Source organism: Stegodyphus dumicola, chromosome 12, assembly GCF_044657685.1.
Source record: "Stegodyphus dumicola isolate Sdum_Otavi_A_Nest chromosome 12, ASM4465768v1".
NCBI classification, from domain to species: Eukaryota; Metazoa; Arthropoda; class Arachnida; order Araneae; family Eresidae; genus Stegodyphus; species Stegodyphus dumicola.
In genome coordinates, this window is record NC_140779.1 from 42,781,302 (window position 1) to 42,800,747 (window position 19,446).

Sequence of the window (19,446 nt, forward strand, 5' to 3'; positions counted from 1 at the left end):
AATAATTTAAATATTTGACACTAAGTATTTGTAATGCTTGCGGTATGAATTCGTTGGTGACGTGTATAATATAATAGATGATTTAGAGGTAAAAGTTTTTGGATATTTTATTTATTTTATATGTGGAAATGTTCATATTTTAAAAGGGTATATACTTTTTCGCGAACAGGTAATTTCATATATGTTCTTTTTACCGGGTTTAAAGATTCAGAAAATTGTCATGTCATGCGCATCGAAAGTAAAAAGACGAATTAAAATAATTGCTTGTTAACTGTGAACGGCATCCGCAAAATTTCAAGTTACAGGTGTTTTAAGAGTAGCGTCTAGTCATAGCCTGGTTTATGCTTTACGCATGCGCAGTTGTAAGTGCCGTTGGCGTTATTGGATGGCCAAAGAATTGGCGATGTATCATGAGATTGGCAGCTAAAGACATGTTATTCCACTAAATTTTCTCACTTTGCAGAAGTTAAGCCTGAGTAAAGCTTGAAGCGGTGAAGAAGTTAAGCTGTTACTGATTTCTTATATTTAGCGTGATTAGTATGGAAGGTAATTTTGCATGTTTGGAATGTTCGAAGATTTATTTTGGATTACCACTAAGGTAAAAATAATGTAATCAAGTATACAGTTACAAGTATGATACTTTGCTGAATGCCTGTTAAAAAATGAGCTGTAATGATAGCTGTATATATGAAATAAAAAACCAGTTTTTAAAATGAGGTTAAATTAATTGATTATGTTAAGCTCTCAAGAATTATTTGCCAAGGATGAGACAGACCTTTGTAGAAAGCATAAATTTGAAAAGAAATTTTATGATAACAGTAAACATAAGATGAAATATCAAACAAAATTACATTTGGAAATAAAATTAAAATAATCCTAAGGGCATTAATTTAAGCAGTTTATAAACATGCACACGTGTGAAAAAAGAATAACGGCTATTTATCCATATGCCATTTTCAAGTCCCCAGTAAATAAATTCTCGCATATTTAGGCACAAAGGACCATACGTCTTCCTAAGGTCCCAGTAAATAACTGTTCGCATAATTAATTAGGCACAAAGTGAACAAATTTCACATATTCCAGAGGACTTTACTTGCGCATCGCTGACAAGCTGAAGACTAAATTCATCGCCAAGTAAAACATGCATAAATGTTCTTTGGTCAAGCGACGAAGGTTACCATGCTGAAAATATGCCGATTGCGCATGCGTGAAGTATAAACCATGCTAGGGCTAGACGCTACTTTTAAGAAGCGGGCACAGAATATTGTAACCGGATTTTAAGTGCTCCTTGTAAAAGAACAAAAATGCTTAGCACTTTGGGAAGGTTTTTGAAATTCTAGGTAATAATTTTCAGGGACTTATGAATTTCTGTTTAACGGAGAGAAAGTAATGATTGAGAGTAAAATTTAGAAATGTCTTGTCAATTTCACTGTTATTATATTTTCTTTTTATATAAATAATACAGTATATTTTCAACCAAATCATTTTATGATATTATTATCCGCTCTTTTTCATTTTATTGTTCTTGTATTTTAAAAAAAGATTAGTTCCTGTATTGGAAGAGAAGCATGTTATCTTTCATATTAGCTGAATTTCTAATTAGACTGACCTTAATAAGAACTGCGTTTGAATTTCGAGAAAAATGTGAGAGATAATGCTTTCTTTTCCAAGAAGAAATATATTTCACTAAAATTATTGACAGCGTAACGCTGAATTTCATTTTATATATTAAGCGTGAAGTGCCATCTTCCTTAGTTAATCACGTCATGTTGCTGAATTTCTTATTTTTACTTTTTGTAACTACCGGAATTTAATAGTGTTTAAAGTTTGTATATCCTTTTTAAAATCAACTGTTTTTATTGCTGAAAGGAATTAAGTTTTTTCTAATGTGTGGCTGAAGACTATCTGTATTTTTCATGGAAGTTTTTCAAATATACAGATAATTTGGTACTTATGTATTAAGTCAACCACTTTGACAATTTGGTACAGATGAAAAGGTAAAAGTTGTTTATTGATTGCAGACTGGTAGTTTTTACGACTTTGTTAAAAATTATTCCTAAACTTATAAAGTCCAAACAGTATTATTGTAAGTTGACAAACATATCAACATATAAAAAACAACAAATACATATTTTAACTATTAAATAAGCAGTATGTCATACATTAAAAAAATAAACCACATTCTTTTCCAAATCTTTCTCTAATTTTTTTACTTTGTATGTTTTTCCTAGTCTACAGTAATCTATTTTCTCTTAAAAAAGCATCACAGAATTGTCATTATTTTGTATAATGCAAACATCAGCAACACTGGCTGTATACCAAGCATATATCCTCATACTTCTCTTTAGAAATTTAGTGGCAAATTCCTGCAAAAATTTTATCACAGTTTCCTCTACTGCAGGTATATTGTACAAGCTCTTATTTTAAAACTAAGTTTAAGGCAAGGAATATAATGTTTTTATAAAAACCATTGGAACTTGGAATGCAACAAAATAATAATAATAATAATAATAATAAAGGAATGTATTCGAAAATGGTGATGTTGCTTGACTGAAAGATTGTTATGAGCATGGTTGCCAGAGTTGGTCACATTGTGAAAATTTGAAGGGGGTTGCTTTAATATGTAAGCACCAAAATTCGGCACATTCTGAAGATTTGGTGACTTGAAAATTTGAAGGTAAATTAATTAGCAATAGGTGGAATAAATGAGGTTTTAATTTTAATGAAAAGCTGTTATATACAAACAAGACATAGTACAAATATCTGCAATAATATAGAATTCTTACTTAGCTGTTTTTGAAGAAGGTTGAATTGTTAATAATATAATAAGGTTTGTTCAAATTTTCAGTTTGTTTCTGAGCGCTTGTTAATAAATTTTTACTTTATTTCGGGAAATGGAAAATGAGGATTTTTTTTCTTTCCTATGATTTTCGTTAGTTCATCCATTATTATTTTATACCAAACACTAATAGTTTGACCTGAGTTCAAAGTGTAGCTAAATGGGCTGGCTGCATAGGTAGTTTTGTGATGTTTTGTTTCCAATTTGTAAAATGAATACGAGCCAATTTCTCATGAAAAGCTCTGTATTACTTTCCTTTAGATATAAACTTTTTGCATTTTGCTGTGTTCGCTAAAACAAATTTATTATGAAGTTACCACATTCCCAGTTCATTTGCATTTAAACTGTACTGTTTTGGTAAATAAACATATTAATTTTTTTATAAAATCTCTAAGCCATTTTACAGCTCTGTATCTGAAATAAAGTCTAAAACAGGAATTCTCAACCAGAGGTACACGTACCACTGGTGGTACGCAAGAGGAAAATATCTGGTATGTAAAGAAGCAAAGTATTTTTAACTATTAAGTTCAAAAATTAAAACCCCAACATCCTAATTGAGTTATTTTCTCTAACACTCGTAAATTTATGCGATCTGAGCTTTCCTGAAGAATGGTGGTGTTAGTGCAGTCAAAAGTCTTTAATCTGGACGTCCATAATCCAGAATGATCTATAATCCGGACCTCAAAGCTACAAACTTTCTGCGCATAATACGTTTAGGCATGCACGTTTAATGTATACCAGATGGTATAAGCTAAGCTAAAATTATCTAATTATCTATTTCAATTAATGTTGCAGATTACGTTGTTCCTTAATCTTCGAATTGGATCCGCCTTATTATTTTTTGCAAACTGTTAGAACAATTTTGTAAAAGTAAGCTTGAACTTTCGATTATGTCAAAAAGAATTTCCGATTCTGGAGCTGCCAAATGATCTACAAAGCGAAAGCATGTTTTGATGTCCATCAAACAAAAAGTGGAATTGCTGCAAAAAATGGATAAAGGCATATCTTTTGTTTCTCTAACCATTCCGAAATCTGTTTATCAATTTCACGCTGCTGTGACGGGGGGGGGGGGTCGTCGTGGCGCACAATGAACTGGAAGTTGATCTCAGTACTATCCTTATTTTCAGGGCAGATGTTTTTATTTTATTCTGCTTATAATTCCTTACTAAATGTATTTCATTTCGATGTACTCCGTTTTCTAATTTCGCCTATGCGTAGTTATGCTTCATGCATCTGCACGTTGAAAGAAATGTTTAATAAAGTAAACAAATAAATATTAAGCCTTTTTTTTTTTTGTAAATTTTGATACCCTTTATATCATAACTGCTCTTTATTTTATAAATTACGGTTTCATATTTTTAATTTTATAATTTTTGCATGCCATCTTACCAGATTTAAACTGATGATCTATAATCCGGAAAAATCGATAATCCGGATTCGCCGAAGTCCCGACGAGTCTGGATTGGCGACTTTTGACTGTATTATCAAAAATGTTTTGCGCAAAATATAATTATAGATTTAGAAAGGAACTAAAAAAAACAATACGGCAATCCATATTGCATATATTATTGTTGTTTCTTTCAAAATTTTCAAGATTTAATGCTGTAGCTTTCATGTTTTGAAAAATGAACTGTAACTTAAAAAATTTCAGTTTAACAGTGTCATTCATAATTGGGGCAACATAGTCATGATGCATCCTCAGAGAATCGTTAGGAATTGAAAAGAGCATTAAAAACCTTTAGATCTCTTTGTATGGGAGAAAGCTGTTGTGGATCTCCCTCGTATTAAGGGAGTATCCACTTGACGAAAATGATCCCCCATCCTTTACTTTCCTGAAACAGCCCCACTGTGATCCTAATGCAACACCGCGGAGAAGATAAGTGTAACTAAATAACCCGTCAATCACGAGTCCGGATTAAAGACTTTCGACTGTAGTACTTTGTAGTGGTGGTACTAAAGGTTTTGTTTAGGTGGTACGCGTAACTCGAAAGGTTGAGAAACGATGGTCTAAAACATCTTCAGGACTTTTATTTCAAATTCATGTGATAGTTCAGTACTTTCTGATTATCTGCCTCCCTACCAAAAAGTCGTGAACTTGTTGGCAAGCCTGGAGAATATTCGAGTGTTGTCAACTTTGGAGAGAAACTTTTATTTGGGTATCTTTACTTTTATTTCAGTGACGTATCCAGTGCTGTTATATACAGTCAAAAGTCTTTAATCCGGACTCGTCGGGGCTTCGGCGATTCCGGGTTATCGATTTTTCCGGATTATAGATCATCAGTTTAAATCTGGTAAGATGGCATGCAGAAATTATAAAATTAAAAATATGAAACCATAATTTATAAAATAATGAGCAATTATGATCTAAAGGGTATCAAAATTTACCAAAAAAGAAGCCTAATATTTATTTGTTTACTTTGTTAAACATTTCTTTCAACGCGCGGATGCGTAAAGCATACCTTACGCATCGCCGAAATTAGAAAATTGCAACCAGAAAAGTATTTGATTTGTATTCGTGGTATTTATAATGACGAGGAATTTGATTTAAATCATATCAAAGACAGAGTACATCGAAATTAAATACTACATTTAGTAAGGAATTATAAGCCGAATAAAATAAAAAATCTGCTCTGAAGATAACGATAGTGTTGACAAATCAACTTCCAGTTCATTGCGTGCCGGGACGTCCCCCCCCCCCCCCCGCGCAGAGCAGTGTGAAATTGATAAACAGATTTCAGAACGATTAGATAAACAAAGAATATGCCTTTATCCATTTTTTGTACCAATTCGTTTTTTGTTTGATTGACATCGAAACATACTTTCGTTTTCTAGATCCTTTGGGAGCTCCAGCATCGGACATTCTATTTGACATAATCAAAAGTTCAAGCTTACTTTTAGAAAATTGCTGTTACAGTCTGCAAAAAATAATAAGCCAGATCCAATTCGAAGATTAAGGAACAATGCAATCATCAACATTAACTGAAATAGATAATTAGATAATTTTAGCTTATAGCGTCCGTTATACATTAAACGCGCACGCGAAAACGTATTCTGCACTTGCGCAGATGCATATGCGCAGTCGTAAATGTCTTGGGCGCACGAGTAAAACGTCTATGCGAATGCGGCACATGCGCAGAAAGATTTTAGCTTTGAGGTCCGGATTATAGATCATTCCGGATTATGGGTGTCCGAATTAACGACTTTTGACTGTATATATAATAATTAAATAAATTTCAAAACTATACGAGAATGAAAAGCTGAATAAATATTTAGTTATATATATATATATATAAGATGTTAGGCACTTTCTGAGGTTGCCAAATAAATACTTTCTGATAATATCATAAGTTGTCATATTAATTATTTTTTGGCAGCATGTTGTATTGGTTAATCAATACTCTTTTGTGTCTTTTCAAAAAAAGTGCAGATAGTCAGAAGTGACTGATACTTCTTCATGTATGTTACTTTATGTTTCTGAATTTAACCTGAGAAGTAAAACTCAGCCAATATTGAACGTCCATATATGAACTAAATTTGAAACTCCACCTGATACGTCATCTAGTTATCTATATTTCCAAAGTTGTGAATAATTAATTGTTCATCTGATTTAGCATAGTGTATCCGACAAGCTAATGTAACTCTAAATTGACCTTTAGCTTCCATTTAAAAAATACTTAGGGGTCAGAGCATTTCAGAAGGGACACTTTAAAGCATGAGTAGTTTCTCAGTTCTCCTAGCTTTTGAAAATGCACATCATCTGGTATTTGGCAATAGTATGGTAAATATTTCTTTGGATCTTGACTGTCTTAACCATTTGCAAGCAATCACAAGATTATCTCCACCCTTTTTAGCTGCATTCTCAGTTTTATGAGTAAAATAAGATTCTTCATTTTTGTTTTAAAGTGTTGAAAAAAATTTTCTGCTAAAAATGGATTTCAGGGTTCCCCTTAACAAAAATTGCTGATTTTCTGGTGCCATTCCCGTTTACATGCAATATAAGTAAGTGTATCAAAAGTAAAGTATAAAAAATCTGATATTTAAAAAATTTAGTTTTTAAAAAAATATTTTTTCCTCTAATTCAGATGTGGAAGGTTGCTGTCTATATCTTAGATTATACTATCATTTGGTTGCAGAAGTCACTTTCTTAGGAACTTTTGGAATATTTTTCATGGCTGACCATCCTTCTCGCAAACTAAGGTGGGTAAAAAAAAAAAAAAAAAAAAAAAAAAAAAAAAATTATTTCTGTATGTTGAAATAAAAATAAAAGTACCTTAAAACTGTAAAACTATCAAATAATAATATGTCATTTATTTTTAAAGTGAGTTGTTTGTAGTTTGTGTGAAAAAACTCCAAGTTCAAGAATTTTTTTTAAAGTCTGGCCTGATGAAAATATTTTCGGTTTGGCTTCTGATAAGAGAAAGGAATTTTCAGTAGTATTTAAAGTAATTCATATTTTTTTCTCATTGCCTTCACTAAAATTTTGGGAGATAGTCTTATGTAAAGCAGTTTTCGTTTGCTAACAAAGTCTTATGTAAAGCAGTTTTCGTTTGCTAACAAAGTCTTATGTAAAGCAGTTTTCGTTTGCTAACAAAACCTTGATATATTTTGCTATGCAGAAGAGATTTTCTTAGTGGCCAGTGTTTTTTCTCTCTAATGTTTCTGTACCGTTTCTCTTGCATATAAAATGCATGATTTTAGTATACTTGATAATCAACTGTTAATAACTGCTCCAAATAAGCAAAAAAAAAATTGACACTTTATGCGGTGTAACACAGCTTATACAGTAAGGTGAGCAGATATGAATAGCTGAGGTAGAATAACTGAGATAATGCAAATTCTCCATAGCATGCAAAGGATATCACTGTTCACCAAAAGTTAGTTACAGAGCAATGTCTAAAGCAGTAATCAATCTCAGTATGGCATTACAACTCTGTGTAACTAAGCTAATTGACTTATGGCTCCAAGCTGCTGCTTTATATAGGGTTGCCGAAGATTTTCTCGAAACTTTGAGGGAAAACGTTCCTTAAACTTCAAAAATATATTTTTTGGAATGTTTCCAAGTTGGCAAGAAATCATCAAATATTGCCAATCGACCAGGTCCATGACTCCGGTTTGAATTGAACTGTTTTTATAATTCAAGCATCGATCTATTCAGAGTTACAAGACTTAAATTGTTATTAAAAATAACTGTTTAAAAATTCAATAAATTGCCACAAATTTTATTAAACAAAAATATGACATAAAATTATTTTAAATAAATATGATGCATAATAATGTAAAAATATATAAAATCCCATATGCAATGGAATAAACAGAAATATTTACATAGATTTACAATGATATGATTAGTGCTGCTTGAGATTGAAGGTAAACATCTTCAAAATGAGAAGTGGCATATTGAACATTAGTAACAATATGGTGAAAAGTTTAAACTACAATGAGTGTGCAAATTACGATGTGCCAAAAATCAGGGATGATGTATAATGTATTGATATGGAATTTTGTTTCAAAGTACAAAAAGTAATTAAACATGTAAAATGTTAGTTTATAGTGAAGATGCAATGATCAGAAAAATTATTTGTAAGTAGTTTGAGCATTTCAGAATAATTGATAAACAGTTGAAACTAAAAAATGCTTAGAACATTTTTCAACATCAGGACTTCAGAAAGTAATTCAAGAAATGTTAAAATAATAAGCAAGATGATATATTCAAACAATCAAGGAAACTTCCGAGGACATGAACATACCTTATGATACTGTTAAGAAATTTTAAAGATGGATTTGAACATTAAGTGAATGTGCAAAATGCATTTCATATATTTTGACTTTTGGACAAGAACAATAGCATTTGTCAGAACCACTGAAAATGTACTGATATTGCAGCTTTTTAAGAAATGTCATAGGAAATGAATATTGAAATAAAAAAAAAATTGTTGTGACTCCTGAGGCTCAGGTTGAGTTTTCGATGGAAATCGTTCAATTCTTATCTGGGGGGCCAGTCAAGTATCAGTGTGATGGGAATTACATTTTTTGATGCTGATAGAATTGCATTGTTTGAGTATGCATCTCAAAACTGAATATTGTAAACACATATTACAGCCTTTAAAAAAATGAGGTCTATTAAAAATAGACTGAGTAATTGCCAAATGGTTTTATCTGCCATCAGGACAACATGCATCACTTCTAATATTGACCATTTCTGTCAAATAAAAGCATTATGGTATATCCTTATTTACCTTTTCCATCAGATTTTACATTTTGCGTGATGCCTGCCCTTCATATCATGGGAGTGGAAATAATGATATTGGACTATGAATGAAGTGAAGTAATAAATATCCCTATAATATTTTTGCTTGACTTTGTCATGTGAATGAGTACAGTAATATACTCAGTTAATTTTGCCTCAAAGCCTTAGTTGTACTATCGTGTCTGTTCTGCCTTCTGTAGCCTCGAATTTGTTTTCTATTATGCAAGTATTTCTCTTTTCATTTCCTCTTGACCTGTTTCAATCCTTTTTTTTTTTTTTTTTATGAGCTTTCATCTCTGTTTTAAGAGATTCTTGACCAGCTTCCATCTTTTCTTGGAATGCAGTAAAGGCAGTCACGAGCTATCTTAATTGCTCCTCCATTCCTCTTGTCACCGGCATTCAATTCCACCTCTGACACCAAAAAGTGTTATGTGCTTATGGGTTCATAATAGATTGAATGCACACTGCTGCAATTATATGTCGATAAAATTTATTTTATGAAAAGAAACATTTCAAAGTTCTGGAATTTTCAACAAAAATTCTCCTATAAATTTTCACAGTATAACATAGTACAATCAATAGTGACACATCAAACTACTAAGAATGTTAAACACAGCACAATGTAAAGTGCAACTAAAGAGCAAAGATAAACCGGAGCTAGTTCTCAGAACTTGCACTGAGTTAACAACAATTGCTACTGAGAGCACATGCTCTCTCTGCCCTTATGTAGTTTGCACCTGGCTGCTGAGATATTTCTAGTATTTTCTGCTTCTTGTAAGTACCAGAAGGCAATATGAGAATTGAATTACAGTTAGAGATAATATAGTGATCAATAACATTTATTCAATTATAATACCTATTAAGGACCTTTTCCACTGGGGTTTATCTGAACTAATGGAGACAACTGATGTAGCCTACCCATCTCCAAAACCAGTTCAACAAAAATAAACTGCATTTATGTTGCTTGGATGTTCAGAGAAAGTTTTTCATTTAGAACAGGAACACACATTTGATGTTTGAAATTCTAAAACTGAAGTGAAAAATTTGAACAATCGCCTGTAGAATGTAGACTGAAATTTATTGAAGGTAATTATTAGGATAAGCAGCAAGTGGCAAAAAACTTGGCTTCATTTCCAGTGTAAATTATACAAGCTTCATAGTACCATTTATTTTTGCATCACAGTTATCATAAATCGCTTTTTTGCTTCATCTTTTATTTATGTTGTACTTACATACTCATTTTTTAGAAAATTATTTGGTAAGACATTCCGTATTTTAGTACTATGGCAAGATTTGTCTCGACTTCCATTGTCGGACTATAAATGATGTATTGCATATTTTTGACATTCTAGTGCTAAAATTTATCCTCGTGTTGAATTAGTTTTTAAAAAAATCAAGCTTCTCAGTTTAATTACATTTTTATTAGAATGATGGTGTTAATTTTCATTACAATTTAAGCTTTTTATTTTTATGTGTGTTTAAGCCATTATTTTAAATACAGTACAAAGTCCGTAATCTGGACGTCCATTATCCGGAATAATCCAGATCTCAAAGCCACAAACTTTACACATGCACACATTGAAAGAAATGTTTAATAAAGTAAACAAATAAATATTAAGTTTTTTTTTTTTTTTGTAAAATTTGATATCCTTTAGATCATAATTGCTCTTTATTTCATAAATTATGGTTTCATATGCCATCTTACCAGATTTAAATAGATGATCTATAATTTGGGAAAAACCCTAATCCAGAATCACTGAAGTCCCAATGAGTCCAGATTACAGACTTTGTACTGTATTTTGCAAGTTGGTGTGCATGTTATCAGCTTATCCCACAAGTAATGCATTTTGAACTAGGTTTTGAGGAAATGAAAAAATAAATAAGGGGCTAACTGAATCAACTGTACATTTCCCATCTGAACGAATGCATATCTGTGTTTAAACATTGTAATAAGTTTGTATGCCATTCTTAAAAAAATTGGCCAGATTTTTTTGGTCTTGAAGGTCCATTTCAAGTACTTCATGAGAATTAATTTTTACCCACCCCCATTAGTGAAATTTTGCAATCTTTAAATCATCAGTCACTAGATGATTTTAAAAAAATGGAAAACGTTTTTCACACGAATGAAGAGCATTGTAGATGTTCATGCATTGTCTTCATTTAGTGCAAGTTCATGTGTAGTAAAACTTTATTCTGACAGGCTTAGATACATTTCTAAATTCCTTTAAATGGCAATGGATAGTTGATAATAACAAATGAACTTCTGCTAACTCATCAACAGTTGTATATGGATTTCTTTTGATTGGAAACTTCAACATATCATTAAAAAAAAAAAAAAAAAGACCTAGCACATACAATAGTTAGCATCTTTCAAGCTAAGGATGCCTTGTTAGAATTTACAGAACATCGTTGGCACTTGCCAAACATTTAAAGCATTATTTGCTATACATATCCTCCACAGTGTTTACGACATTTGCTGCATTATTGTTTTTTCTATGCTCGTAAAGCATAGCCTTAATGATGTAATCTTCTATAACTGCTATTTTCACGAGGGGCTATTAAAGCAATAAGTTATTATGTGCATGGAAGCCAGAATTTACTTGAATGCTGCTTCTTGGATCATAGGTATTTATACACCTGTGAAAATCACATATTTACTCATCTTAGAATATCTGTCAGCAAGTCCTGTCTGAAAAACAACATTACATATATGAGGATCTAGTAGTCACTGGTTCAGGTATATATATTTAAGTTCGCTCAAATTTTGATTATTGTGAACTGATTGCATTTAATTCTGACACAGTATATCCAAAAACTTTATTTCATCATTTTTCATAGTGTCTTATACAATTTAACTTACTTTTATTCTGTTATATTTCTGTGAAAAGATTATATGCTTTATACAGTCAAAAGTCGTTAATCCGGACTCGTCGGGACTTCGGCGATTCCGGATTATAGATCATCAGTTTAAATCTGGTAAGATGGCATGCAAAAATTACAAAATTAAAAATATGAAACCGTAATTTATGAAATGAACAATTATGATCTAAAGGGTATCAAAATTTACAAAAAGAAAAAACTTAATATTTATTTGTTTACTTTATTAAACGTTTCCTTCAATGTAAGTTGCTTCGTTTCATGTGATAATACTTTCTCTTTAATTCTATTAAACAGACATAATTTCGTGTTTAGTTACAAAGTTCGGCTGTTCAAGTCCTATAATTGCTGTGTTGAGAATACCGACTAATTTGTCAATCGAAATGTTTTCGTTTTCAATAACCTCTGGGTCACTTTCTTCACTATCCGAAGCGAATTATAATGACCAGGAACTTGATTTAAATCATATCAAAGACATGAAATACTAAACTTAGTACCGAATTATAATCCAAATAAAATAAAAACATCTGCTCTGAAGATAAGGATAGTGTTGACAGATCAACTTCCAATCCGCAGTGTGAAATTGATAAACAGATTTCGGATTTCAAAACATACTTTCGCTTTGTAGATACAAATTACATATTAGTAAATATATATTGGAAATTCTATTTGACATAATCTTTCTAATCTATCATAATCTAATAATGACGTTTCTCCCCCCCCCCTCTGCCGCAGAGCAGCGTGAAATTGATAAACAGATTTCGGATTTCAAAACATACTTTCGCTTTGTAGTAAATATATATCTGAAATTCTATTTGACATAATCGAAAGTTCAAGCTTACTTTTATAAAATTGCTCTAACAGTCTGCAAAAAATAATAAGTCGGATCCAATTCGAAGATTAAGGAACAACGCAATCTGCAACATTAACTGAATTAGATAACTTTAGCTTAGCGTATAACTCCGTTACACATTAAATGCGCATGCGCACAAACATATTCGCAGCCGTAAGGGTCTTACGCGCTCTCGTAAACGCCTGTGTGCATGCGTGAACGCGATGCATGCGCAGAAAGTTTGTAGCTTTGAGGTCCGGATTATAGATCATTCCGGATTATGGGTGTCCGAATTAACGACTTTTGACTGTATAAGTTTCTATTCAAATTAGAATTTGTAGTTAGATTTTTTTTTTATAGTTGTATTGTTAGAATAACTGTTTCATCTGAATGTATGAAAACTGAGTTTTGTAGTATGTTTCTTTATAAAAATTTTAATGGCCAGCTCTGTAGAATCTCAAAGATGGCATATGATATATTTCATTTGAAGTTGATGTAACAGAAGGTTTAGGAGACTGGGATATATAGAAATTACAGGACTGTATTACTGAATTCACTGTAATACTATTCAATAATACTGAATTACTGCTTAAATCTTTTTTAGGAGTAGCAAATCAATAATATATGCAAATTCTTTTATGATCTTGAATTAAAATCCATTTGTATTTCATTGTGGTTAAAGTAAAAGGGCTAATATGATATGCTTTGATATTTTTTCTGGAAATCTAAGTACCGTAATTTCCGGAAGAAACGCCGCGGCATTTACGTGTTTAAAACTTAAATTTTCAGCGGGTGCGGCATTTAGGTGCACTAAAAATAGAATATTTCCTATGATGGTCATTGTACATAGTTTGGATGGCCTTGTCATTGTGCATAGACTGGTGCTGTTCCCACACAAAAGACCATTCAGTTGCTTTTTGCGAACGTTATTTTGTTTACATTCTTTCCCTTGAACGGACCTACATGCCTTATTCACCCTAAACGAGATCTCAGAACTATAACATTCTTCTCCTTTTCAAATCAACATTCTCATCAATTTGAATAGTCTCTCTCCTCTGCCATTCTATGAATCTTCCAGGACCCATCCTCTCGCCACCCCTGCCTTTTCTGCAATTTTTTTCAAAGGGGGACACGACTCCACCTGCCTCGCAATAACGAACTCGAACGTATTTTCCCTTCAGCATGAATGGGTTTTTCTTGGCATTCTGCCAATTACAGATCCCATCAGTTTGGGTACAAGTACTTGTTGAATAGTTTTTAAGTAAGAAGGGAGTGGAAAATTTTTGAAAATGTCCCTAAACGGCACAGAAGCTATACTGCTGGTTTTAAGCTTAATGTAATTTCACGTGCTGAGCAAACTGGAAATCGAGCAGCAGCTCGAAAGTTTGAAGTGGACAACAGATGTATTCGACGTTGGAGAACTGAAAAAGAACTTCTTAAAAATATGCCACAACAGAAACGAGCCAAAAGAAGTGGTATTGTAAGGTGGCCAAATCTAGAAGACGACCTTGCAAACTGGATAAAGGAGCAACGAGGAAAGGGAATGTCAATTTCGACTGTAAAAATTTGCTTACAAACAGAATTTATAGCAAAACGAATGAACATAAATGATTTCAAAGGAGGTGTAGCAGATTTATGAAAAGAAAAAATATTTCTCTGCGTACTAGAACAACAGTCGGGCAACAATTACCAATGGACTGGCAGAATAAAAAGTCATCTTTTCTAAAATATGTGACAGCTATTATTGACAAAAAAAAAACTTCTTCGGTCGCAGATAATAAATATGGATGAAACGCCGTTAGCTTTCGACTCTCCTGCAAACAGAACTGTTGATGAAACTGGTGCAAAAACTGTATCTGTGTTTATGACGGGGCATGAAAGAACGTCATTTACATGTGTGTTAGCTTGTGCCGCAAACGGTGGCAAGCTAAAGCCGATGATCATTTTTAAATGAAAGACTATTCTGAAGGGAGATTTTCCTAATGACGTAATTATTTGTGCAAACGAGAACAACTAGATGTGCGAAACAATCAAGCACGAGTAGCTACAAAAAGTTTGGCAGTGTCGTATGGGATCTTTTTTCCAACCAAAGGGGTTATTCGTAATGGATTCCATGCATGCTCATTTCTTTGAGTCAGTGAAAACCAGATGTCAAAAATTGTCTACGACCGAAGCAATAATTCCTGGTGGTTTGACAAAAATCTTACAACCGTTATATTTGTCAGGTAATAAATCCTTCAAAGCTGAAGTCCGAAAGCGGTAGGTGTGTTTGGATGAGTGAAGGATTGCATACGTAAACCAAAAGCAGTAAAATGCGTAGAGCATCTTATGAAGAAATTGCAAAGTGGGCAGGAAGTGCGTGGAAATCGGTAGAAACATCGTCAATAATAGCAGGGTTCAAAGAAGCTGAAATTATATCCTTAGATAAAGAGACTGTAAACCAAGAGGATGAATGTGACGATCTGGAAGACTTAGATCAGGATTTACTAAATCTTTTTAATTCAGATAGTGAAGAATCAGATTTTTGATGGCTTCATATGATGTATAGTTTGCTGTAATTCGTAAGTAAAATTTAAAATTTTCTTTTGTCATCCAAATTTAATATTTCATCGTTGCAACATTTTTTATAATATAGTCTGAGTATTACAAATATGGACTTCTTTAGTGGGTAAATATAAGTATATACGTAAAGATAAATGTATTTTCCACATTTCTTACCTTTAATTTATTCTTGAGCTATGGTTTCATTTCATGCATTTTTCATTGCATTTTTTTCTTAACTGGTATGTCATATATGAGGACTTAGGTTGAGTTTTTGCATCTATACGGCCCACGAGGATGTCACGCGCAATTTAATCGATTGCGGCGTTCTTGTGTAATTTAAATTTTTTTCCCGCCATTTTTCTCGAGTGCGGCGTTTACGCTGATGCGGCCTTTCCGAGCAAGAATTACACTTTTCAAATCATTGCACAAAGCAATCACTAATTACTGTGTTTGTAAAAAACAGAAGTGCTGTTTGGGTTTCCTTCACTTTGTGCAAAAATAAAAGCTGAATGCGATTTTTGCTTTTTGTTTTTCTTCCATAGAATGAAAATTCTTTTTGGTGTGAATACAGGTATTAAAGCAAGGCTGTTGTAAAAGGGAAATGGTGTAGAGAAAACTTACATAACTTGGAAGTTACCTGTATCTCATTTAAAATATGAGCTAAAGTATGTTACATGATTGCTACATAAGTAATTTTGGTATTATTTGGTTTTGAGGGCCGTAAAAAATAGTTAAACTATTGTTGATGCCAGTGCTGCCAAAAATAATTGCGACAACCCTAATGCAAGGAAGGAAATATAATAGTAAATAGCTATTTAAAATTGATGTTTTAATTTAGATGAAAGGTTAATTTCATATAATACTTTTTTATTATTATAATTTATATAAAAAAGGCTAAACATGACTGAATGGAAGCATAACAGTAAATATTTCAGATCATTATTATAATTTATATTAAAAAAGGCTAAACATAATGGATTCCTGCATCGCTATTTTGCTACCGAATTATCACTAAAGCATTATTTCATCTTGTTGGTTGTTCAAACATAATTTTCTATAATGAATGATGCCTTTTCTTTGAAAAAATTCTCGGTAAAGTGCAGAATCGTTCACTTATTTGTTTGCTGCTTTTTACAAGGGTAAAAACAATTGGATTTTTGTCAATTTTCTTTTACGTTTTAAGTGAAAATAGGTTGATGTGTACATAGATAAAGTCAAAAGTGTGCACAGTGCCATTTTTGTGTAATTCTGGGATTTTTTTTTTTTAAGTGAAAATAGGTCATTGTGTACATGGATACCGAGTATGTTCAATTCTTAAAAACGCATCAAGCAGTCGGCGATTCTGCACTTTACCCAAAATTCTATTGCAGACTTTTCGTCATGGACAACTCCCAAATTGTTAAATCCATAGGATATCAAAAAAGGATTTAAAAATTGAACTAGTATTTCAATGCTGTCTTAAAAAATATAGAACTATGTAAACTTACGGACTCTGAAATCAGCATGTATGCTAGATTTGGCGCGCTGTTAAATGGCCGCATTTGCTAGATTTGGCGCTTTTGCGCATACATTTTCGCTGCAATTTTTTTGCGGTCCTCAAAACGGAATAGTACTGTAATTTTTTTGGTTTCATATGTAGAAATTTTTAAGCTCACTGACTATGTGATTTTTATTTTTAGTACTTCATTTAAGAATACTTTTGACATTTTTTTCAAGAATTTAAAAAAAAAATTTTTAATGTTTATTATTTATTTTTTGAGAAATTGCTCATCAATCTGCAGTGGATGTAGAGGCTAAAAATAGCAGCCATCGATGGAAACGTTTTCAAAAATATTTTAACATAAATTTAAGTATCTAGAATCTAAATTTTAATAAATTTTTGCCCTAAAATCTAAATGGTTTACCTAAATTAAGTTCTGTGTTGTAAGATTTTTGCTCCCAAACATGTTTCTTTTGTAAATATTTCAATTTATGATAAACAGAAGGATAAAACTGTTAACCAGTAGTGTTTTTGAATAAATGTTGTTATCCAAGGAATGCCAACTATTTATCAGTTTTATACTTTAGGGAGAATATTACTTGTCTTTCTCCCAGTTCTATTATTTTCTACACCTTTTAATTACATTTGAGGAAAGAGATGGACACATTGTCTCTAAGGTAAGATCCATTCCAGTAAAGCATGATATAGTTTTTTTGTTTTTATTTTCAATGCATTGCTGAAACTTTCAGCTGAATTTTTTATTTAATTCGCAAACATAATTTAATAACACAAAATTTCTTCAACAGTGATTTATTTATGCATGATGAATTTATATATGGGAAGCTGAAAGTTTGATTATTTGTAGGTAGAATTTATAAATTATTATGTTCTGCATTTTGTATTGCCAAAGCTCTAATTCAGCTTGTTATGTTATCAATAGAAAATTTATTTAAGAAGTTTTTTGGAAAAGGATAATACTTCTATCAAATCTTTCTTCTCCATTACTTTGCATAGAAATTACATTTAGTTACAGTGTTTTGCATATATAACATTAAAAACATTTTAATGCTTATGTTCTATTTTTACTCTGCATGTATTTTACCTGTTAATATGTCTAATTATAATGAGAATTACATGTTTTTTTAAATTTTGCAGCACTACTGGTGAAAGTTTGTATCAGATACTTGAGTTGCCGAAAACCTGTACTAAAGATGAGATAAAGAAAAAATATCGCCAGGTGAAAATTTAGTTTTTTTAGTTCTGTATTAAAATAGCTAGGTTTTGTAAATATTAAATAGAAAATGTGTAAACTCTTGTTCAGAAAACAGTCGTATTTTATTTCATTTCAAAGTTATAAATCATCATTGATTATCTGTATGTTTCACATTTACTGGTATATTCATAATGCTTTAAAATTAAAAAAAAAAATTTTACTTTTTCATATGGAGCAATTTTAATTATGTGTACCTGAAAATATTGCTGTTAACATTGAGTTGAGAAGGAACAGATGAATGCTTTACAAAAATGATTTGTGGTAATTCAAATGGTTAATAATCTTTCATATACCATACTACCCAATATATTTATAATGATAACCTGTTTTCTGAACATAGTTTAAATAAAATAATAAAAAATAAAATAAAATAAATAAATAAATGCTTCTCATCAAGTGTAACATAATTTTTGAGTGCTCTTACGATTGTTCTAGCTACAAGAATATCAATGATTGTGTGTAAGGAAAGAAAATATTAATGAGATGATCACATTAGTAACTAACTGAAGTTATTAATTATGTCTTTATAAGGATAGAAAATCTCATTTTTTCATTGGAATTAACTGTTACTTTGCAGCATTTCGAGAGATATATATTATAGGTAAGCTAAAGCCTACTTTAATTTGAAAATGAATCTGCCAGTCTAATACATTGAATGATCAGTTCAATGTATAATGTGTATTTATAATTAATGTATTAAATTAATAGAAAAATATATTATGTGATTACTGATCTATACATAAGTGAACATTATGTCATAACCAAGGCCCAAGCTAGTAGCATATCCAAAATATGCAATTTAACTGTTGCTTTGGACTCTGGCCAGCCAGTTCTAGATTTTAGTGAAAAGAATTTATTCGAAATTACTTGATTTCTAGTGATTCTTCTTAAAACTGATAAGGTAAGTGAAAGTGGTGAAAGTTATATTTACTATTTTGTGTTATTAAAAGCTATATTTTTATCGTTAGTACATAATTAGGAGTCTACAAAGATTTTTCTGCAGCAAAACAATGTGATTTAAAAATTAAACAAGTAGGAATAAATAAAAGTTAAGATTAAATTCTGTATTTATATATGGATTAGCTAAGAAGAAATCGTTTTTATTACTGAAGTTTGGGAGTCTCCTTATACACTAATTCGAAATGATTTATAAATGCAATTGAAAAAACACAAAAATGATATTATAAATAAAATAAATGAAAAATATTATTTTATTTAAATCTAGTATGCTTTAACCAAATTTCTATCAGTAACTGATTCTAAATGTATCAGTGGATATTAATAAAATTTTCTGTATACATCTGATTAAAAATTTTCTAACAGTTCTTTAAAGTCTCTATCTGCGTTTCACCAT

The 19,446-nt window shown here is 31.4% G+C and overlaps 1 protein-coding gene across 3 annotated transcripts in view; it reads left to right on the forward strand.

Moving 5' to 3' along the window:
- Positions 1-576: 576 nt before the first annotated feature.
- LOC118198528 (dnaJ homolog subfamily C member 5-like) overlaps positions 577-19,446 on the forward strand; it is a 68,073-nt gene continuing 49,203 nt past the window's right edge. Inside the window, exons 1-3 of one of the 3 annotated variants that reach the window (XM_085827661.1) lie at positions 577-598; positions 6,922-7,036; positions 17,975-18,056. In XM_085827661.1, coding sequence (XP_085683787.1) covers positions 7,008-7,036; positions 17,975-18,056 — 111 coding nt within the window. In that variant the 5' untranslated portion in view covers positions 577-598; positions 6,922-7,007. Of the gene's footprint in view, positions 599-1,181; positions 1,341-6,921; positions 7,037-17,406; positions 17,497-17,974; positions 18,057-19,446 lie in introns of those variants that run through there. The other 2 variants (XM_085827660.1, XM_085827662.1) reach the window with 2 other exon arrangements.